The sequence below is a fragment of the Phasianus colchicus genome, chromosome 1, assembly GCF_987193195.1.
Source record: "Phasianus colchicus chromosome 1, bPhaCol1.hap1.1, whole genome shotgun sequence".
Lineage (NCBI taxonomy): Eukaryota > Metazoa > Chordata > Aves > Galliformes > Phasianidae > Phasianus > Phasianus colchicus.
This window is the reverse complement of record NC_143436.1, coordinates 7,304,691-7,328,936: the sequence shown is the minus strand read 5'-3', so window position 1 is coordinate 7,328,936 and position 24,246 is coordinate 7,304,691. Positions and strand designations below refer to the sequence as shown.

Genomic DNA, 24,246 nt, shown 5'->3' with positions numbered 1-24,246 from the left:
ACAAAACTTTCAGGCAGAATGGAGTTTTTAGACACGGACACTCTTAGAGCTATAGTTTGTACAAATAAATTGTTTATTATCAGGGAGCCAGGGCTTTCTCAGAAAGTATGTATGTGGGGAGAGGGGAAGACAAATAGCTGTTGATACTGATGATTGCTTAGCACCAGCCATTGCAGGAGAAGGACTTTAGTAATTCCACAGTGTCTACTCATAATTGGTTAGTTCTAGTCCCTGAAAATTGCAGGATTCCATGAAATTTTGGTTAAATGCAAAGGTGTTTAAAAACAAAGAAGCTTTTTCTCAATCTCTATGATGATCTTGCTATGTGATTTGATCTGCACCCAGATAAACTATTAAAAATACTCTAATGTCAGTTGTTACACATTGTTATTTCCTGTGATTTCTATAAAAGAATGAATGCATTTTGAAACATGAAGGTGAGAATGCAACTCAAGAGGATCAAAGGGAGAAGCAAGAGCTGAAGTTTTTTTGTTTTTGCTTTAATTGCATAGTTCACATAGTTATTTATCTCAGAGAAAGGAGCCCTAGTCTTTTCATTTCCTGCCACTGTCGAATTCTTGATTTTTCCAGTCTTAAGTCACAAATGCATTTCAAGTATTATGAAGGATCCTTTTCACTTAGGGTATTTACTGCAAGGAGAAAGAAATATAGAAATACAACATAAGAATACTTGTAGTCTTCCAGTGGGAGAGAGGACTAGTGGAAGAAGAGAGATAATTGGGAAGTGTGGAAATTGAATGTGATCGTAAGGGCCTTCTGAAAGATTTCCTTGAGAAGTGACTGAATTGGTTAAGATATAGTTTTTATTTTATTTCAACAGCCGAGTCAGTTTGAACAGAAAATAGAAATGAGGCAACAAACAGCAGTAGGAAGGGGAAGATAAAAGAGCATTTGAAGGAGACAGGAAGGAATATTCTGTAAATATCTAGATGGAAAAATGTTTCTTTTTTTTTCTAAATTGCTAGTAGAAGTTGAGTATGTGAGTGATGAGAGAGTCAGTGTTTTATTAAGTATGTAAAGCTTCAAGGTCCTCTTGGCTGAGCATCTGGAACTTTTTTTTTCCTTCTTTTAGTGAACCCTTCTGTCTTGTTCTTCCAATTTCTAATTGCCTGAGGAAGAGAAGAGACAATGTCATCAGCTTCCATCTCATCATGGAGACAGGGTTGATGGCAGTATTTCTTGGAGCAATTTGTACCTTTTTTTTTTTTTTTTTTTACCTAAGTTAGACTTCTGTCTGTAAATCCCCAAAACAAAGAAAAAAGTCCCATGACATAAGCAAAGAGAAATCAAAAGTGCTTTCAGTAACTTGAAAAGAAACTTCAGTCTTATCTCAATGTTTAGGCTGTAATGACAAAAATTTTGGCAAGCATTGGGTACTTTTTAGTGATTTTCAGGGGCAATTTTCTCGCCTACCCATATTCTTGCTTTTTGAAGTCTGTCTATGTTTTCCTTTCAGATACCTCCTAATTATTGCTGAATGTCCTTGAGCTGAAAGGAAACAAGAATTCACCATATTCCCTCTTTTAGAAAGCAGTGTTCTTTTGCACTGCTTTGGCCAAGGAAGTGTTCTTCCAAATGTTTGTTTCAACTCATTGTTTTGGCTCATGCTGACAAACAAGCTGGACTCTTCTCTAAGACTCCAGTTAATTCTGGATATCTGGATTTTAACTTTATTTTCCCCTCTTCATACCACTTGTTTTGCAGTTAAGGTATAGCTGTAGGGGTATAGATTTGAAATCTTCACAGCTGATGCCAGAAAAATCTGAATTTCAGTGGTAGTCTCCTTTATTTCAGTAAAGTTACTGACTCAATGAGTAGATGCAGGTCATTGTCTCTGCTTACTGTGTTGCACAATACACAGAGGTTTGCTTGAGAAAACAAGTTGCTACTTGCCATGCAATTGCTGCGTGCTCAAACCTTCATCCTTTTCACAGTGGTTCCTTACTTCAATTTCTGTACGATTCTGTATGAAGGTGAACAATTAACATTGGCCTGCTTCAGTTTTTTGCCATCGTTCTGCTCTACTGTTTCCCCCCGTATTTGGGCCTTTTTGTGGTCCTTGTTTTATTGCCTAAATGATTTACCACAGTCTTCTAGGAATATGCATTTGTTGTTGCTCCCAACAGTGTAAATCAGGAGACAGGAGCTCTTGATTTTATTATTAATTCATTAATAGGAAGATAAGTTTTAAAGGTGCTACTTTAGACTCTTGCTGGTATAGACAATCAATTGATTTTTTTAATATTAAAAATACTAAAAATTAATTTGTTTTTATATTTCTTTGTTGTTCTTTTATTTTTATTTTTGAATTAGTAGATAAATATTCAATATTTAAACATTATAAATGTGCTGTGTTTGGGGAATGTGATAGTAAATCATTATATTTTAGCTTAAAGATGTGTGCTGCTTGTTTATTTTACTCTGTTAGAACAAGAGGATGAAGAAGCCAGTACTGGATCTCATTTAAAACTTATAGTTGATGCTTTTCTTCAGCAGCTTCCAAATTGTGTGAACAGAGACCTCATAGACAAGGTATTGTCATAGATCTCTTTTTTTTTTTTTTCAACTTTTAAAAAACATATAATGCTACCTCAGATTGATTAGTAATAAAAACTGAAGCTTTGGAGTCTGTCAATAACTGAATTTGTTTTTAACTTTGAGGAAATATTTTTTTTCACTCCCACATAGTAAACTGTTGCCCGTATATCATATGAGCTGATACTCCTCTCATCCTATCATTTTTTCTCTACCCATTCTAATAGACTGTAGTTTGTTTTAATAGGAGTAGGTCTGTCTTGTTGGTTTGTTTTGAGATTATTTTGGTTGTTTTTTTCTTCTGTTGCCCCTTGACAAATTACTACTCACCTGTCTTCCTAAAGCTACTCTCTTTATTCTACTGGTCTGAAGAATTGGTTTGTATTCCTGCAACTGTATGTTGGTCAGGGTCTATTCTAGACAAAAAAAGTTTTTAAAGCAGTTTTATGTAACAAGCATGGCTCTGTAAAATGGTACTCTTGGAAACAATGCTAAATTGCAAACAATACATTTTAAAAATGCGACAACCCCCTCATTTTAAGGTGAAGTATTATATTGACTTTTTTGTTTATAGGCAGCCATGGATTTTTGCATGAATATGAATACAAAAGCCAACAGAAGAAAACTAGTACGAGCACTATTCATAGTTCCTAGGCAAAGGTAAGAAGTGGAGGGGGGAAATTTGAATTCACTCTTTTGTTATTTAACTTAACACCTGTTTTTTGTTGGTTTTTTTTAAACTGTTTAAATTACTGAAATCAAATGCACATTCCAAGTCATGTTTGTTGGCTGTGTTTACTCCTGATGTGCACTTCTGGAGTGATTTTTATCTACAGAATAAAATAAATATTTGAAATAAAATGATATTTAATATAAATGATTCAACAAAATACTTTGCCTTATTATTGCAGAATTTTATTAGATAGTTTGTCTTGTTTGGAGCTTGTGAATTTATGGTGGGTCTTCTCATAACTTTCTTTTTTTTAACTATGATAGTAACAGCAAAACCCACCTTTTAGTGCAGGAAAAAAAAAGATGTATTTAATTCAGGAGAACTTGTACAATTTTATATGGTAATCTATCAATACTTAGAACACAAGGAGGGAATATTTCTTATGACATTAGTTCTTCTTTAATACCTGGCAATTACAGCCTTTCATCTTCTGGTACAGAGCTACTTTGAAGTTTGCTTAAGGAAAACAAACAGGAGTTTGTGTGAGTTCTTTGTTCTATAATTCATTCCTGTAGAATTTTCCTACCTTTTTTTTTTTTGGCTTTGTATAAGATAGACATCAGCTCTTGCTAGAAGAGCCTTCCTTACAGAAATGATTGCAAGCTTGGAGATAGAATTCCTAAATTCATTAGAATGGTGTTTCTTTTCCTTATGGTAAACTTGTATCTTAAATAGATGCAACTTAAGTAAGTGCAGTTATGGAGGAGTTGCTTTTCTTGCTCCTCCTTGCCCTAATTTTCCTCAGAGGCTGTTTTGATGTGCTTCTAGCTCCAGCCGTTTCATCATCATCTTGGATTTCCTGTTATATTTCACACTACTTTGATTCCATTCCTTTTTAACACTGTAAGGCAAAAAACGGAGTGCTTCATCATCTTACCACTAGGTGCTCTGTAATCCAATAGTTTGTTTTGAAAGAAATTATTTAAAAAAAAAAAAAGATGAATTTGTCTGTAGGAATTCAGTAGACCAATAAAGTTGGTATGGTTGGCTCCAAGGGCTGTTACCTTCTTGACAGTGCAGCTCTTTAATATCTGGAACTGATACTGAAACAATTGGGTCAACTGATTTTCCTGCAGTTGTTCTTTAATTATAAACATTATTTTTAAATATTAGGTTTTAGTATATTAATGCTTATTTTATATTAACTTCTTGTATTCTAATGCCCTCTTGTGCTGCCTGCTCTGAAACCCTCTGCATGTATAAGTACATCGGCCTCCAGTTGTATGACCATCAGCTCAATTGTGTATATCTCCCTTTTCTTTTTGCCTGCATTAGCAATGCCCATCTCTGGGTTACTAAACAAGAGCCACAGGATGTTGGCTGAGTGTTTTGTTTGGAACCACAAACAACTGCAATGAAAAAATACCAGCTGAACTGCCCCATTGATGCAGACAGTCTTAAAGGACAGTCTGTGCTAATATTTGTTAGCTTTGTTCCTGCATTTGGTAAGGGAGCAGTTTTGCTTTCATCCTTGAAATCACCATTTACAATCCCTGTGGGAGAATTTCTTGTGTGTCTACATAGCATGCAAGTTGCTGTAAAATGCTACAAATTGATTTGGAAAAACATATATACAAAGTCTCTGCTTTGGCAGAGGGGTTGGACTCGATCTCTGGAGGTCCCTTCCAACCCCTATGATTCTGTGATTCTGTGGAAGCTTTGAAGTAATGTTACACTAACAGTATTTCTGTTTTATGTATCCTTCTCTGGGCTGTACTGACATCTCTTTATTTTCCATTACTGTTGTTGCACGGTAACTTTTACTAATTTCAGGAGTTCTTGTAGCATCCCTTCAGGATAACATTGGAGAAACAGTATAGGAAAGCTTGTTATAGTTAAGTTCTCTTTTTTTTTTTTTCTTTTTTGAAGGTTAAAGGGAACAGTGTCCTTAGAAGATGGAGATAAAACTGTATTTTCTAAATGCGTTTAGTCTCCAAGCATAGTAGATAATGTAGTCTCAGCTTGGCTGCTATGTTTGCAGCCATAATAAGGTATCTCAAAACACAGTAACATCTGTTTGTTCTTTGGAGTGATTACAGTTTCAGGAAATATGCAGACATAATAATTGCACCAAGAACATACAAAACTTTGAAGGAGAAGTGGTTGAGGAGTAGTGAAAACTGTTTAAGGCCAAAATTATTACATAGCCCTGTTAGGGAGCTTTCTTGGTTTCCCTTGGCTTGTGTAGGCTGGGACAAATGCAAACTTAATTTGTCAGAGAAAGGAAGGCAGCTGTTCTTCAACTGTCACTTGATTAAGGTCAGAATACAACATCATTAATTGCTTTGTTGAATACTTATAAATTCATCACATTTAAACTTCCAGCTTCAATTTGAACTGCAAACCAACAGAACAAAGCCTTTTTTAAGATTTTTTTTTCAGTGCTAGTATAAAAGAGGCTTTCAGATCTTCAGGGAAGGATTGATTTAAAACTAAGAATGAGCCTTTTAATTCAGGACTGTATGGTTTGTACTGAAGTGACAGTACAATGATTTGACCAATATTGTTTGCAGTTTTAGAACATTTATGTGCAATTCTGTGCTGTCTATCTGAATTAGTTTCCCGGACAGAAACACACACAGTACTGCATACTGCAATCTTGCTGTTTTGTTTTGTTTTTTTTTTGAATTCAATATGAAGTTTAAAATACCTTTTAAGGTTTTGTGTTCTAAACTATTTAGGTAAGTGCTCAAATAAGGGTTGTGGTTTCTGATTTATTTTTTTCTTCCCCATTCCTATATATGGTGATCTGTGAAGCTGAACATGTACTAAGCAAAGAGTTCTGTTGTTTCTTGCATTTTAACAATGTCCTTAATTCAGAAGTTAACTGCTTCATGAGTGTTAAATAGTTCTGAGCATTCTAATCAGATATGTAAACTTCTTGTATATCTATCTTCATTCAGCTTCCTAACCTGAGAATTCTCAATAAGAGGATCTTTTTGTTCAATTTAAGTTGGCTTCTCAAAGTTTCGATGGCTTCTTTCTTTGGCAGATAAAAATGAGAGATTTGCTTAAGGTAGGGTATTTATGCCAGAGGTGAATAAACAGATGTTGATGTCATGAACTGGAGACAAAACTGATGGCATGAAAATTCCACAGCATCATGTTCTTTCCACTGAGTAGTGCAGGTGGCAGTTTTTACCTGTTCAAGACCTATGAATACATTTCATTTATCTGGATTATGTTTGTGCTTTCAAGGCAGTTCTTTCTTGCACTATTGCTTTGTGCTTTAGGTTGTCTCTTAAATAGGAACTCAGGTCCAAAATGTCCACTTCGCTTTCTAATAAAATTCTGCATTTAAGGCTTTAATTGAACAAAGTCTTTGTTTTGTTTGTAAATTGACATTTGAAATTCTTAAAAAAAAACCAACCAAACAAACAACAAAACTAAACTAAACTAGAAAGTTTCTTAAATGTATAACTAATGTTCCATCTGTGAGATCCACAGTTGAATAGATTTGTTGTAGAACTTAGGTTATCTAAATACAGATACCAGTAGGTGGTGCCACCTATACTGTAGTTTTTCCACTTTTGAATGCTAATTTTGCTTCCCCTGGAGCAAGTGAACAGATTCAGTGTCTGATAGCCAGTTTTACAATATTTGACCCAAGGCTTTTCCTTATTATATTTCACCTATTTAGAAAAAGTCAGTTTTAGTATTCTACCCCATAAAGAAACCTTTTGTATTCTGTGATGAAGTAATAATGATGCACTGTAAGACTTAATTTTCCCTCAGGTATATTTAGTTTACAGAGATGAAATTATTAGCTCTCAGCAGGCAGCTACTTGTTCAGATTAGAATAAAACTTTGTGCTGCTTTTTAAGAGATCCCACGCAGAAACTCCCTCAATTAAAGCACACCCCCTCAACTCAGCCAAAGTCATTTCTTAATTTAGTTCATGCATGTATATATGAAGTAATGAGACTTTCACTTCTTCTCTCAGTTAATGACTAAATGCTTATAAGCTGGTAGTAATTTGCTGCAGTTAGTCATCCTTGACTGTATGTTCCAACAAGCTAAAAAAAAATGTAAATACTACTTCAGTTATTGATTAACAAGAGAATAAAACTGTTAAATGGGTAACTGGGATACCTCTAATGTTTCACCAGGAGTTTTATACATTATCAGAAAGCCACATAGCTTTGCCTTTTTCAGGTGGTGTGTTTTTATGCTTCTGTTCCACAATTTAAACATGGAATTTTCCCTGTTTCTTTGACATTGCCCAATTTTCATTGCTACTGCTGTTGTGTGGGCTTTGAGTTTTTGTCCTGATTTTCCTCCTTTCTTCATGAATCCAGCTTTGTTTCAGGCAAGCTCTACATGAATCCAATTCTACTCTGCTTCAGGGCAAGCTCTATCTTTTTTTTTTTTTTTGTGAAGTAAGATCTTTCCTTTCACGGGCAGTTTCTCCCTTCAGATATCCGAAGTTAAGATGTTTCTCTCCAGTTATATAAAAGAAGATTTTTAGGGTTTATCTCCTGTTTACTGTGTTCACTTATGTTCAGAAAATAAGGCAAAGAAAGCATTTGTTTTGTTTTTATGAGGTTTTCCTAATGATATAAGACTCAAGTGTGATATCTGTGGTTGGTTTCTCTCCATTTAAAATTGGTATATACAGAGTTATGCAAAGCAGCTCTATTGTTCAGTCTTTTGTGAAGCGATGTCATTAATCAAGTTTGAAGGCATTTATTCCATTTTTGCAGCCAGATACTCTGTAATGAGAAGAAACAAAGTATGAGCTTAGGAAAATAGGAATTGCACACCAGAATTCCCTAAGGGAAAACAGGTGATGCTATGAATTGGTTATGAAGGATTATAACTAAGGAAAGATGAATGAAAATAAGGGAAGTTCTTATATTTTGCAGTATTGCAATTAGTGTGATTGCTAGTTGAGATTGCCACTTCACCCACTTAACATCATCTGTTGAGATTTCCTTGATGTAATAACATTCCTGCATTCATTTACAGGTTCACTGCCATAAGAATAGACGTCCTTGTCTTTCTGGTTTTGTTTGCAATTGCTCAAAACAAAAATCCCCCCCCCAAAAAAAAAAACAACCAATAACTAATGGAGCTCACTGTAAAGATTTCTAATTTTGTATATTTCAAAGTATTAGAATATTCCTTATATCTGGAAATTGCTTGAAGGCAAGAGGTCAAATTTCATGGTTAAGATGGTGTTTTCCATTTCATAGTCATTCTTTTCACAAGCAGAACAGTAGCTCTGCTTGTAGACATAAACATTTTTTTTATAACCTTGAACATAAATTGGTTGTTTATTTTATAATCTCACTTTATATATTTGTTTGCAGGTTGGATTTGCTACCATTTTATGCAAGGCTGGTTGCCACATTGCATCCCTGTATGTCTGATGTAGCAGAGGATCTTTGCTCCATGCTGAAAGGAGATTTCAGATTTCATGTATGTCCTCCTCATTTAGCTTTTTGAATTCAATTTTACTACTTCGATAATCGTAATCTTTTGGGAAAGAATAATGCTTTCTATCACGTAGATGCTAATTCTTAAGTTCAGCAACTCAAGCTAGAGTTGTTTTCTGCCATCTGAGCAGATTTGTTCTTAAATGCTTGATTTGTATATTTTAAATTTTTTTTGACTTATCAAGTATCTGTATATATGCATTGTTTGTAGTATCTTTCTTATTTTCCATGTTAAACAGTGTTTAAAATAAACTGTGCAACAATTGAAGGTTGCAAATCTTATAAACTCTAGTCCAAATGAAAGCGTTAGCTTTCTGTAAATTAGTAACTTGCACTGGAAATGAGAATTGACTTAATTCTAACCAGGCCCCCATTACAAAGTTACTGTTATAATGTAGTGGTTACTATTGTAATATAGCACTTGCTTCTAAAATTTTGATTTTTACAGTTTTCACTAACCAAAGTTTTCATTCCTTGCAAATGTATCCTAGAATCATAGAATGTTTTGGGTTGGAAGAGACTTTTAAGATAATCTAGTTCCAACCCCCTGCTGTAGGCAGGGATACCTCCCACAAGATCATGTTGCTCAAAGCCCCATCCAGTTGGCCTTGAGGGTGGGGGCATCCACAGCCTCTCTGGGCAGTCTGTTCTACACCACAAACTGATTGGTATTTTTCACTGTTATCCCTTCTACAGTATTTTAAGTTCATATAATAGAATTAGTTATCCTGTACAGTGTTGATTCCTTCTGTTTTCTGAGTTTTATGGCACAGGTTTAAAAACTTTTTCATAATATTGTCATAAAATATATATTAATTGTTAACTACAACTATTTAAGTCCTAAATGAACTCTTTATTCTCAGGGTAAGTTATTTATGTTGTGGAGAAATAAAATTGTCTTGTTTGGTATGATTATGCTTAGAGCTAAAGCTGTGTTTTTCACTAAAGTTGTTGAATATCTCATTTAAAACAAACCAATCAAGTGGAAAAGAGCATCTGGCTGCTCTTTGGTAAACCATACTTGAAAAAGCTGTCAAGGTTCAGAATCTCCTTACTAGTAGCAATCTTAATCTTGTGCTTACTGAGTCAAAAAATACAGTTTAGAATCTGGCCAATACTTTGCCATACCCAGTGTGATGGCAATCTTTGGTTGGTATGTGCTTATACAGAGATAGTATAGAATTCTGGGTGGGTTGGAGTCAGTAGGGGAAGAAGTGCAAGAACAGAGCATAAGAAACTGAGGAAATGTCAAACACTTCAAAATAGCAATGCTACTTAAGAATGTTTGGCTGAAAACTATTTTCTAAGTTGGTATTTTAAAATCAATTATTTTTTTTTCTTCAGGTAAGAAAAAAGGACCAGATCAACATTGAAACAAAGAATAAAACTGTGAGGTTTATTGGTGAGCTTACCAAGTTTAAGATGTTCTCCAAAAATGATACTCTTCACTGTTTAAAGGTTGGTGGTTAGTAGTTGTACAAATGTTTTTACATGCTGATATCATGTCCCTATCATATTTCTCTTCAGGTAACTCTTGATGTTGATCTGTAATAATTTCATTGCATAGGATGTTTTAAACCCTGATGTCTGTTGTTACAGCATATGAGGATACTTCCGTATCCATTCCAGAAATTGAAAGGTTATGATTGTATGATAGTAGGGACACTTTGAAATATACTCCCACATTTGAACATAACCAAATTGCTATTGAATTTGTTTGGAAAGTAATGGTAGAGTCTAAATTTTGGATCTAGGCTATTTGTGGAATTCCTTTTTAATTAGATGAATATTTCTAATTTTGTTAACAGTTAACTTACTTTTTTTTTCCTTAAAGACTGTGAAACACCTCAATAGTATAAAGTATAGTAGCTAAAACTTACTGCCTTCTGCAGTTCAAAAAGATATTTAACATTTATGTTTTTATATAAATGCCTTCCAGATGCTTCTGTCGGACTTTTCTCATCACCATATTGAAATGGCATGTACTCTTTTGGAAACCTGTGGAAGATTTCTCTTTAGATCACCAGAATCTCACTTAAGAACCAGTGTTCTTTTGGTAAGAGGGAAGCATATTGACTTACGTGTGAGGGGAATTGTCATGTACCAAGTTAAACCAATTAATTATTTGTTTGGTTTATGATGTGGTCTGACTTAGCAGTGTTTGTGAATGGTGTCTTTGATGTCAGTTACAATGTTTGGGTACCAGGAAGTGAAACTTTTCATTCAAGTTTATCCTGAGTGCACAGAGAGGATAACCTCCTGAACTCTTTTAATGAAAACAAAGTTGGTATGAGAGAGGGTGAATCAGTCTTCCTGAAATCCTGCATCTTTGTTATGGATTAGAGCTGAGGTGGACTCACTACATTCTAGTCAGCTCTGGTGATATCAGCCTTTGTAGTCTTGTGGACTTGCAGCTGTTGTTATTAGTAGCTTACACAACACTGGGCGGACTCTGATTGCACCTACTGTGAGAATAACTTTCTGAGCGTTTTCTGGAGAGCTCCTGTTGATTTCTAAATCTGTTAGTGACTTAACAGAAAAAAAGGAAGTTTCTGAAACAAGAACTATTGCACTTGAACTACATATAGTGTATTTGATACTATTTGTTGGAAAGCATTAGTAAATGGAACAGGAGAAGGTGTGTTAGTGAGAGATGAAGACAGTTGTGGAACGTGGTAGTCTCTTTCCTTGGATAACCATCTGCGGTTTTCAATTTGAAGAACAAGTTTTTGAAGACACTGGAGGAAGGGATTTTAAAAATAAAGGTTCTTGATAATTGAGATAAGTCTGGAAGTGTTAGCCTTATGTCTAGATAAGTACTGGCAAAGATTTAAAAATAATGGGCTGGTTTGGGGCTTCTTTTTTCTGTATGAATTTGATTCCTTAATAATGTTTCCTGTCTTGTAAGGTGATCCTAAAACTTTGTGTCCGAGGCAAGACATGTTGTTGAAGTACTTCAAAAGTAGATGCTAGCAGTAAGAAATTGAATTAAATTAAAAGCAGCAAAAGCAGATGCAATGCAGTGACTAAACCATTTTTTTTAATTAGAAGTCTGAATAAATGTTTTAATGTTCCTTGCTGACCTTCAAATCCTTGCGTTGTGGCAAGATTATAGATGTGCATCTGCAGTAATGAAAGTAGTCACTGCATGTGGAGGGGAAAGCAGACATGGATTGTGCTCCTGGAAGGGAATAGTTTACAGGTTCAGAGTCTCGTTGTAGAGGCAAGGCTTTTAAAACCTATGTAATATCACTGTCTTCTGTACGTATCTTCTATCTCACCAAAGCACAGGCTTACACTTGATAGGTGTTTCTCTTGAATCTATAGCCTGCCTTTCTGTCCTACAGAGTTAATAGTGCAGCAATTGTTACTTGGATATAGTGCAGTACAACCTATTTTCCACAATAACACTGTTTCTTTCTGAGCCTCTTTGAATGTCACACCATTTATTGCTCTGGTGCTGTCACAAGAGGAAAAAGATGGGTAAATTAACTGCAAATCTTTGTTGCGGAATCCTTTTTGAAAGGAAGCAGGAATATCTCAGTTTTCTAAAGATTTACTGGATGGAGCTACTGTGATATATTACTGATTATTTAAAGATTCATCTTTTATCAGGGCTATTTTTATTTCTTTTAACTCTAGCGAGTTTTTCAAATTCCATCCCCTTTATGTAATTACAAAAAAATAAGACACAACACTAACTTGGCTATAGGGTTGGTACGTTGATAAATGGGTCACTTGAATTGCTGCTTTGGAAGGAAGGTTAGCGTTATCTTGACATATATTTATGTAATTTAATCATGGTAAAATACCGTTCTTGTGTTACACCATTGTTGTTTTTTGGTTTGTTTTTTTAAAGGAATACTTGTAGCTTTGTTTTTGCTCTCCAAAAGACTGCATCAGTCTTAAGGGTTTTAGTCCTTAGATGTAGTGAATGATACCAAATTATTTTTAAAACTCTAAAGCAATATCACTTGCTTTTGTAAACATATGGGATTGACATTACCCAGTAACTCAGTTCTTGGGTTGACTTGTTCTATTGATCAAATTGAAACAGTAGAATCCTGATTGTACAGACAGACATTTTGATGAAGTAGTTACCTCTAGTTAGAACTAGAATATATTAATTCACTATAAAAATAGCGTTTCCAAGAAAATTAAAACCTTGCTTCTGAAGTGCTGGAACACAAGGAGGGGCAGGACAGCAGCTTGTAGTAGAACATAGCAAGTGTCTTAAGACAACAAACATGCTTTCTCCTGATGCATCTAGAAAATTTACAGAATATTCCTAGCATTACAAAATGAGGTTTTGAAACTTTCTGCTTTTAAGTGCCTTTTCCCTCCTAAGTGTAAACAGCACATAAAGCAATTTCTGTTCCCAATTGCTAAAGTGCTGTGCATCCATTAAGTATCTGTAAATTTTCTGTTATTTGACAGGAATTTCCCATTTGGAGAGGAACACTCATAGGGAATCAAAGAGGGGGCCATTTGTGTCATAGAAAAGGTTAAAAATGAAGTGCATTAGTGCTGGTGTCATATTGAGACCTCCCAAGCAACAGATAGACACAATCTAGGAAAATTACACTATTTGTGGTGTTACTGTTACGCAAAAGTGTTCTTTGGCATTGATTTAACAGTTGAAACCCAAGGCTAGGGAGCTGTTCAAGCATGTTTACATTTCAGTTTAACTGAACCACAGTCTGGTAAAAGAAACTTTGAGTTTGTTCAAGTTCACTAGAAAGTTCATTAGCTTGAAAAATTTGTGCATCTTAATCAAAGGTGTATATCCTTGTCTTTGTTTGACTGGACTGTATGAATAGATATACAAACATGTGTATGTGTGTTTTTGTATCTTAGTTTGTATTTGTGTGTATTACCAATAGGTGACCCCTACTGACAAAGTAGTTTAAATCTGTGCATCTTTTTTCCCATTGAACCACCTTAGAGTGATTTAGAATGTATCAGTTTGATGTACATTAAAAATACAATTTGTAGAGTTATGTGCATATGTGTGTAGAAAGGTTTTGTAATCTAATTAAGCTCATCTTCTTCTTTAGCTGTAAAAATCAGCAGCCTAGAGCTAGTACTTGTTTTTGTGCAGAATTTTACGTTAAGAAATTGTTAAAAAGCCACAGAATCTGTAAGTATATATCCAAAATGAAATATGGAGAAAAGATTATATTCAGTGAGGAGAATGAGGACAGTCCTAACAATCACAGTAATTGGTGTTGACATATGTAACAAGCTTTGGCATATCTCATTCTTTTTTCCCCGAAATATTCCTTTGTGGTGGATAGAGTTTTCTGTGTAGTCTGTTCTGCTTTGGTAAATAGCAACAGTGGAGCACGTAATAAGAAAAATACCATTGCTTAAGCCATTGAAAATTCCCCTGAAGCCATCAATACAGACTTCTCAGAGTTGCACACTGCTGTATGAAATAGGTTGGTATTCTCATGTTGTTACATCACATGTGTCAAGAAATCAGTATTTCAGCAACGTAGATTAGATGTGGTTAATGAAATGAGCTACTTTATTAAAAATACTATTTTATTGAGCTAAGCAATATTATTTAGATTTCAAGTTGTTAAACTGTAAATAAGTTTTCAGAAACTTTTTGATGGTTATCCTTCAAAAGTAGAGCTTGTAAAGAGAAATAACACAGACAACAGCATAGAACCATATCATATATGCTTTTTCTTCTCTCCAGCCTAGCTTTTTGGGTCACTTCTTGTAATCTTTTGTTTCCTTAGTTCCAAACTTAACTATAACAGACTTAAAAGTGACTTGAGAATGTAGTAATCAACATCATTAACTGGTCATTTGCATTTACAGGAACAAATGATGAGAAAAAAACAAGCAATGCATCTTGATGCACGCTACGTTACAATGGTAGAGAACGCCTATTATTACTGTAATCCCCCTCCAGCTGAAAAAACTGTGAAGAAGAAACGTCCTCCCTTACAGGAATACATTCGTAAGCTTCTTTACAAGGATCTCTCAAAGGTCACCACAGAGAAGGTAAATTTCTTCAAGTCCTTTATGGAGGCGTTGCTGAAAGTGATATACTATAAAATTTTGAAGGTGTGCAAATGGTGATTTTCTTAATTGCAAGGAATAGGAATCATTTTGGTGCCTCTGATTGTTAAGATTGTTTTGTTTGTTCAAATACAGAGACAGATCTGCATTCTCCATGTCAAAAGCTGAACAGACAGAAAGAAATAAGAATTTTTGTGCTAGATATCTTATATTCAGAGTCAAAGATAAAAGATAACTGTTAAATACACACTGTGAGAACAAGGAAACTATGGGGCAGATTGATTAGTAGCTAGAGAACAGCAGTTTGGTTGTGTCTATAAAGTGGTTGAAGAAAAGAATTAGGTTACTTGAAGGTGCTTATTGAAATTTTCTTCCAGCTGTGTGTGTGGGAGGGGGGGAGCACATTGGGTAACAGTGAATATTTTGATGTTTTATGTGCCAAAATGTGAAGCTTGTCTTAAAATTTTGCTTAGGTCCTGAGACAGATGCGCAAACTGCCTTGGCAGGATACAGAAGTAAAAGACTATGTCATATGCTGCATGATCAACATCTGGAATGTGAAATATAATAGCATTCACTGTGTAGCCAACCTCTTAGCAGGGTTGGTCCTTTACCAGGAAGATGTTGGAATTCATGTTGTGGATGGAGTGCTGGAGGATATTCGTCTAGGAATGGAGGTATAAAAATTAAAATCAAGATTAATCCATACACATCTACTTGCATTGGAAGGAAGACAGTAAAATAATCCCGCTTAAAGGAAAGAATTATTATATTCTCTTTTGTCTGACTTTTCTACCCATCCGTTGTTTTCTTCGTACATGTTCATTTAAAAACTAGTAATAAGAAAAATAAGTCAACAAAGATTCCTAGGACAGTTGTTTTCCTCCTTTGTCATAATAAGGATGTGCAACAAGGATTGTCTTTACTCAGCATAGTCAGATTGCTGGGGCTTAAGTCACTTGAGACTATTCCATCTTTTGACAGTTTATAATTGGAGTTTTCTGGGCAGTAAAAAAAACAGTCTTAGATTTCAGAATGAAAGTCTGTTAAATATGTATGAATATTTATAGTGGCTTCTTGCTGGCTAGCTTTCATAATTGTCTTCATTGCTTTTTAGTTTTGCCTAATACATGTAGCTTGTATTGTGATATATTTTATCAGATATTTATACTGCTTTTCTCTTAAATAAAATAAAAACACAAAGATTCTGTTATGGCTACATGGTAAGATGGTTTTGGTTTGTTTGTTGTTTTTTTTTTCATAAAGGTTAACCAGCCAAAGTTTAACCAGCGGCGGATCAGCAGTGCCAAGTTTTTGGGGGAGCTTTACAACTACCGCATGGTGGAATCAGCTGTAATATTTCGAACTCTATATTCGTTCACATCATTTGGTGTGAACCCAGATGGTAGTCCTAGTCCATTGGATCCTCCAGAGCATCTTTTCAGAATCAGACTTGTGTGTACAATCCTTGATACCTGTGGGCAATATTTTGACAGAGGATCCAGCAAACGAAAACTTGATTGCTTCCTTGTATACTTTCAGGTATTATAAACTTTTGTTCCACAGATTTCTTTAACAGCTCAGCCTATTATTTATTTCTCTTGGTTGTTCTCTAGTTTTTCAAGTCCTTTCTACCTAGTAAGTGTTTTATTTTAAATAAAAGTGTGTGTCCATACGTAGATGCTACTTTTGCTCCAACAGACTGGCCTAGCAGTTGATTCACTGAAGATTTAGGTCTGTCATTTAGGGTGTCTCAGTGAGTGGAAAAATGGCCTTACGGAAACCCTATGAAATCCAGTGGAGGTAAGTATCAGGTCTTGCAGATGGGATGGAGTAACTCTGTGTGACAGTGCAGTCTGGTACCAACTATCTAGAAAGCAGTTGTGCAGGAGCAAAGTCAAACTTCCTCGATTAACTGAATATGAGTCGGTTCTGCATCACTGCAGTATGCTGTTGGATTTCATTACTATGTTGCCTTGGCAAGAGTGTAAACAGCAGATTGAAGAAAGAGATTTTATTTTTTCCTTTGGCTTGGTGCGTGAGGCCACGTTTAAAACGTTTTTATCCAACTGAGGGTTTCCTGGTTGATGAGAGCCTTGGAACTGTGCCGAATCTATTGGAGGGTCACCAGAATGATCAGGAGGCTTGTGATTCCCTTGTGAATTTGCTCAGTTCGAAGGGGAAGGTTAAATAGGGAGCGATTAGATTGCTATCTTCAGCTGCCTAATAGAGCTAGTGAAAAGGAATGCACGGGGAGAGAATGAGAGGTAATAGCAAAAAGATGCAGAAAGGAGAATTCTGACTGATGGATTTAAAGGAGAAAAGATGTCATAGCAGGAGTTTCAAACACCAAAATACGTTCCCTTGGGAAGATGATGAATTCCAGTCTGTGCAACTAATTCTACAAGTGTTTGGACTTGATTTCTTTCAGCTTTCTTCTTTAAATTACACTAAAAACAAGAATATTCAAGTTAATAATGTAATGTGTTTTCCTTCTTTAAGGATGCAAATCCTTTGTCTGTATATTGGATGTATTTTAAACCCCAAATAAGTGAAGGAATCACTGTATTTGTTATGTGATTTCAACAGATGTTCATTTGACTGTCACCATTTCAATAAAGTTGCTATTACTCCTTCATTTTCAGACACAATTTAAGCATTCTTTTTGTTTTCAGATTCAGCTGTGAGGTCAGATTTAATTTTTACATTTCTATTGCAACTTACACGTACTGATCTTTTATAAAGTGAGCTGGATGATAAATGACTTGATGGTAGCTACAATCTTAAATCTTTCTGTAATATTTACTGCACCCTCCCCTCCATAATATGCTTTGGCGGAAATAAATTGTCTTAAAAATAGACGTAGGAAGAATTCAAAAGCTGGACAGTTTCTAAGTGCTCATCTCTTTAAAAAACTAGTAATCTGCCTTTAGAAGGCACCTCCTTTACCAGTGCTTTCTGTGCTCGGTTTTCATACTTTGAAGAGTCATAATGAAATAAGATTATCCTTAATATTTGTGATGCCCAGCGTTGTCAATCATAATTTAGTGTTAGCAAAACATCTAGTAGTTGTATGAAGTAGAGTAGTGATGTGAAATCTTTTGCATTTTCTAATGAACAGATGTGACCAGGTGTTAGAATCTTAGTAAGTGAAATAACTTATAAATGCCAGTGTATATACTATTTAAACTGAGTGTTTTGCGTTCTAGCGGTATGTTTGGTGGAAGAAAAGTCTGGATGTCTGGACGAAAGACCACCCATTTCCTATAGACATTGACTATATGATTAGTGATACACTGGAACTCCTCAGACCAAAGATAAAGCTCTGCGGTTCTCTGGAAGAAGCTATCAGACAGGTGCAAGACTTGGAACGAGAATTCTTAATAAAACTAGGTAAGAGAATGAGCTTTAGGGATTGTATTTGTGTATTTCTTAAGGTTACTGTTGTCACGATGGCAATGGGTAAGTATTGTTGTTCTCATTATATGATGCTTTTATTATCCTGATAGTTCTTCTACTTTATTTGTACTTTTGTCATTTCTCTTGAGATCATATAATCTCTAACTCTTATACGATGCAAAAAACCATAAAACCACCCAAGTGTATGTGATTATGTTACCTAATGCAAAAAGTAGGGAGTTCCTGCACACTGTTACTGTAGCCTGTTGATTGGTGAGCACTGACAAAGGCCAATTCAGTCATTCTGGTAGATTGATTGCTTCCGTCTGTTGTTCTTCCCAAGTCTAGACTTGACTAAAGCTGCTGTTGTCAAAGTAAGCTTTAGAGCAAGATTGCAGTAGAAGAGAGGTGGGTTGCTTTCCAAATGCTGTCAGGTACTTTAATCCTTAGATATCTTTTGGAATTAATTTTGGATGGGTCTTACATTTCAGCAGAGACCAATGGATGACTTGCTTTGATTGGATGATTAAACTTTTTTTCCTTGAAGTGTCTGTCAGCTAAGTTGAATGATAGCCTGTAGTTCCTGTTCAGAGTACTGAAATGTATATTTCTAAATTCTGATCCATGTATGCGTTTAAAATCACTACATTTTAGGAAAAAATGCCAGGCTTGCAAAACAGCTGAGCTGGCCAAAAGAAACCTGGTTAGTATTTGTCTAAAACTATTGTCACGTTTTATAGCTAGCCTTTCTTATTAGTTACTGGAAACTACTATGCTCATTTCTCATTATATAGAGTTGTTTTTTAATCTTCAGTTTCTATTTGAAGACCAGTTTCTTCATGACAAGCTTTTATATTTAAATTTTGTATGTTAATTATAGCCTTCTACGCATTTCATGTGCACAGACAAGTTAAATTTTCAGAATAGCCTTCAATCCGATGGGATGAGTTTGTGAAATTCCCAGGTAAATATGTTCGAAGTTATATTTTAAGATGCATTTCTATCTTTAATATGCTGGTTATTTAATGTGCCTTAAAATTGTCTGAAACACAGGAATTTTGTTTTAGCATGATCTAAATTACTAGATTTTATGCTCTCAGTATGATAAGTAAGTAACTTAATTCTTTTGCAAGGCACTCAGGAATTCCTTTGTACAAATCATAAGAACTTTTGTTCTCTGAGTTACTGTGGCTGTAACAGTTGAATTCAGCGTAGTTAAGTGTTGGGGGGGATTTGTTCACTGAGTGTGAGCCAGTACTGGAGAACAACATTTTATTGTGTTTATTCTGGCACCAGCAAAACTCATCAAAAGTCCAACCTTTTAAAAAGGGACTTTCCCACCTTCTCTTCCTTCAAAACGTGCTGGTTTTGCGATACTACACTTACTGATAAACTTCTGTATAAGATGGGATGGTTCCTGCTATTAAACTGTTTGTTGTTGGTCTCAGAGAGATTGTCGTCTGTCTTTCTGGTCTCTGAAGGCTGTGTTGATAGATGTGAACATGTCTGCAGGAAACTAGGGTTTTTTCTTACCTTAGTAAGAGCTTTACTAAAACTAGAGTCCGTGAGCTGTTTGTTCCCACAATTCATTGGCCCATGAACAATGGTACCAAGAGCATGTTGTGCTAAAGATTACAACGTGCTTTGCTTTTTTTCAATCTCAAGTGTAACTCCAGGCAGAAGAGTGGTGTACTGTTGCAAACAGACCTTGAGTTGGGGTTTGGCCACTTTCTGTACCAATTTGGTGATTTTTTTTTATTTTTTGTAATGAGAATGAACCTTTTGCATAGTTGTGGAGCAGCATGGATTTTGAAGAGCACAGCATTTATAAAAAGGATAAAATAATGGTTTGAAACTTTTGGAATATGGGAAAAGATTGTGTATGTAATTCACACAACTGAAATCTTGACATATACCATATATACTTATACACAAATCATGTCATTTCTGATATTTTGTATCATCGAAGCATAACTGCAAGGATTCACTTCTTCCTTTAACTGCTCTTTCTGATCTTAGCTTTTGCCTTTTGAGATCTTGTAAAGAGACCGGACTGTGTGTATATGGGTATTGAAATTCTTAGAAGCATCTGGAGGCAGAGCAAAAAAAAAAAAAAAAACCAAAAAAAAAACCCACAACCAACTTTGGTATGCTCCAAAACTTGTCTATTCAGAATCCAGACCTCTGCTTAGGAATTGCATACTGCTGCATTTGTTCTGTGTGTGTGGCAGAGAATGAATGAGGAACGTCCCGAGCACAGATGTGATGTCCAGAAATCTTTAAGCTAACTGTAAACCCTAAGTGTGTGGCTAGGAAGATTTCAAAGTATGAATGTATGGCAACTGTATTGACTCCTTAGAAAAACAGATTTGCTGTGTTCTGGAAGGCTGACATTGGCATCACTTTCTGGTTGATTGAGCCATGGTCCTCTGGAGGATTTAGTGACTTTGTAGGTTAATGTGGGAGGAAAAAAAAAAAATTAGCACATACTGTTTTATCTATTACAATCTTTTAAAGTTTGTTCTGTTTTGCAGTGGACGGCTTAATTTTTGCAATAGTTGTTTTCTAAAAAATCTTTATTTTTCTTCCTAAATATCAGAACTGTGCTCAACCCTTGAGTATTTTCTCTGAAAACAACTCTAGTACAAATTTATTGCTGAATTGCACACCGAAGCACTGAAAGAACCTAAAAACTTTTCACTACCGTAGGAATGCTGTAGGTAAGGGATATTACATTGAATGACACCTTTCTGAAAAAAAGGCAGAGGCTCAGGGAGTTGCACTTCATTCCTTGCACACCAAGTTAACTAGAATGGCTTGAAGGTCTTACGCTTCAGTGCAGTTTCAGTAGTTTCATTTTTTTGCAGTGTTCTAATTATTTCTTCAAATTGCAGGTCTTGTGAATGACAAAGATTCCAAAGATACCATTACAGAAGGGGAGAATCTGGAAGAGGATGAAGAAGAAGAAGAAGGTGGAGCAGAAACAGAGGAACAATCTGGAAATGAAAGTGAAGTCAACGAGCCAGAAGAAGAGGTGAACTTAATGATTTACCTTGTCTTGTGTAAAAAGAATAAGTAATTTTGATACTTTTATTTTACTTTAATACTTTCTGAAGCCCTTGTATGTCACAACTTAGCTGATGAAATATGAGTATGCACAGCCAAGTCAGTACACTGGGAGTATCTCTGTCCCAGTTTTCTGTATACAGAAGTTGGAATGCAGCGTGTCTGAGACTCCAGAGAAATTGGTAGAAACTTGAACTGTCAGTTTTACTCATTGTGTGCTGCTCTTCAGCAGAAAGGTGCTACTGGTATTTTGGCATGAAAAGACATTCAGATCATTGTCTTTATCTGTTGTAGAATCAAATGTATTGACTGGATGACAAAGCAGTCAGGTAGTAAAAAATAACAGGTGTTTGGAGTGCACCAACATAATGTGAATAAATAAGATTTATAGAAAGTAACGACCTTCCTTGTTTACTGTGCCAGTAATCTTTTAATCAAAGTGGTGTAGCCACTAGAAAAGCAGACATACATAAAAATTCCATCTTGTCACTATGACACAGCAAAGTTGATGTGATAATGTTAGTATTATGATGAAATAAATTTATCAAGGAAATAGGCAATGCTTTTTCTCCTGTGTTTGGGTTGATTTGGTTTACTAATAAGCTGTCTTCCAATTGATGACTCAGCATCAAAGTTTATGAAGTTTGCCTGATTTTGTGGTTTTGCCCACAGATTAATAATATCATTAGAATAAAAAAAAGTTTGTTTTAGAGCAGGAAAAGGGACATCTGGAGATCTTGTCCAACTACCCTTGCTCAAAGAATGCTCGCCTGCAGCTGGTTGCCCAATACAATGTTCAGTTCAGTTTTCTCTGAAGATGGGTACTCTCAAACTCTCTAGGCAATCTGTTCCAGTGTTTAAAGACCATCACAGTAATAAATAATCAGAAGGAAAAAAGAATTCCCACTGCCATGGCTAATGTGTAAATGAAACTTTCCAACTATTTTTTTTTTTTTTACTGTATATTCATGAAATTGCGTAGTAAATATAGCTGAGATCAGGCTGTAGATTTGCTGGGAAACAAACAAAAAAATCAAACTCTAAGACTGAACTAAACGAATTCAGATGGAGATAGATTGGGAAAGATGCAGAAAATGTGAGAGGAACCAAGTGCAAGTGGGTTCCTTTGTTTTCCTCTAAGTTAAATATATGTTGGTGTGCATTTATCCGTGGAAATAGATACCACTATCAGTGAAGATTGAATAGAATCAGTTGTGTAAAGCCTTGTATTCCTCAGAAAGCAACTGGTGAATAAGTCTTAACTTTTTATCTTAAAAACAGTTAAAAATTTATTCTCAAATAATTAACATTAAATATTTCAGGAGGGCTCTGACAATGAGGAGGAAGAAGGTGAAGAAGAGGAGGAAGAGAACACTGATTATCTTACAGATTCTAATAAAGAAAATGAAACAGATGAGGAAAATACAGTATGTATCATTGCTTTAGAAAAGTGATTTATGCTGCTTTGTTTTTCTTTACTAAATGCTTTTTAGCCTGTGCTTTTCATAATGTAATTGGGAAAACACAGCAAGAATGCTCCTTGATATTTTTTTCAAATACATTTTAGGTCTTACATTTGCAGACTTCCACTATTAGTTTCTGATGTTACTCATGTAATAAACATTACTACAACATGCTTTCATGTGTCTGTGTATTTTCACAGGTAGGTAGACTGAAAAAGATTGCGTAAGTGATGGTTTTGCAATACCTGCAGTGGTAGCAAACTGGTATGGTAAACCAGTTAGTCTGCACTGTGTCTCAAAACTGAAAAGGAAACAAACCAAAAAGTGCAGAATACCTAAAATATAGGTTTTTTGAATGGTAAATCATAATATCTGCATCAAGCAGCTTGAGTAAGCCTAAATTGTAATAATGATTACTATAAAACTGCGTATCGGGCTGCTAGGTTTAAAAAAGCAGCATATAAAACAAGTTTTTCATAATCTGTGTTGTTAAGTTGAGAATAGACTTCAGCATTGCATGTAGCAGAGAGACAAGCAGCACTGTTGCCAGAAGCTGAAATGAGTTCCAGTGCTGTGCAGATAGTGGCTTTTACTTGGTACTAGTCTGCTGTTTTAACTATTAAAGCACTGGAACATGTGCTGACAGATGGTGCTCATGACATCCTGCTGAATTCCAGTTCCAATTTTAGGTATTGCTGAGTATTTCTTTACCAGCTTTGTGTTTCATTTTGTTTCACTTAAAAAAAGTTTATTTTTTCCAAGTGATAAGCTATACCAAGAGACATATTAAAGTAGTATTTTTCTTGTCACATTTTGCTTTCCAAATGCTGAAGAATGGTATTTGACTTGAAAAGACCATCTAACTTCATGGACCTCAGGGAAAATATTAGTTAAATTAGTTGTGTTGGAGGGTAGAGATCTCCTTGTATTCTTGTCAGCTGTGTATAATCTTATGTATGCTCATACTTTATGTCCAGAACATTATGAGTGACCAACCTTCACAGCAATGATTGATACAGCAAGTTTCAGAAAATATTTCTTTGAGAAAATAATCCAGGCTAAAACCTTTTGTAACTTTAAAAAAGAAAACTTTTGTGTATGTCATGGAAGCAATGTCAGTATTTTTTACTTTAATTCTAGACCAAGTCTTTGTAATTCTGATACTGATGTAATGGCATTTGTTTTTGTTTTAACCCCCATTGTAATAGGAAGTAATGATTAAAGGAGGAGGACTTAAACACGTCCCTTGTGCAGAAGATGAGGACTTCATTCAGGCATTAGATAAAATGATGTTGGAAAATCTTCAGGTATAAATTTCATTTTCTTAAGTTAATGTAGCTGTACAACTTATTTATTTTTAAGTAACAAAGTGATTAATGCAAAATCAGCAGTACTGAAGAATGACTTTTTTTTCCTTGTGACCTCCTTTCTGCAATCGATGTGTTTAGATAAGTAGCTTTCAGATATTTAATAGTTTGTCCAGTGAATATGACATACTCACAGATATTGTATTGGATGAATAACTGCATCAGATACTAGACAATGCTTTTGACTT

General features: G+C 35.2%; 1 protein-coding gene across 10 annotated transcripts in view; it reads left to right on the top strand.

Annotated features, from left to right (window-relative positions):
* UPF2 (UPF2 regulator of nonsense mediated mRNA decay) overlaps positions 1-24,246 on the top strand; it is a 62,269-nt gene that overhangs the window by 16,893 nt on the left and 21,130 nt on the right. For all 10 annotated transcript variants that reach the window (XM_090134662.1, XM_090134660.1, XM_090134661.1 and 7 more), the window contains 12 exons: positions 2,450-2,553; positions 3,131-3,216; positions 8,602-8,710; positions 10,072-10,185; positions 10,667-10,783; positions 14,560-14,745; positions 15,237-15,440; positions 16,030-16,305; positions 17,973-18,156; positions 21,057-21,196; positions 22,551-22,655; positions 23,900-23,998. In XM_090134662.1, the coding sequence (XP_089990788.1) occupies positions 2,450-2,553; positions 3,131-3,216; positions 8,602-8,710; positions 10,072-10,185; positions 10,667-10,783; positions 14,560-14,745; positions 15,237-15,440; positions 16,030-16,305; positions 17,973-18,156; positions 21,057-21,196; positions 22,551-22,655; positions 23,900-23,998 (1,724 nt within the window). The remainder of the gene's footprint in view (positions 1-2,449; positions 2,554-3,130; positions 3,217-8,601; positions 8,711-10,071; positions 10,186-10,666; positions 10,784-14,559; positions 14,746-15,236; positions 15,441-16,029; positions 16,306-17,972; positions 18,157-21,056; positions 21,197-22,550; positions 22,656-23,899; positions 23,999-24,246) is intronic.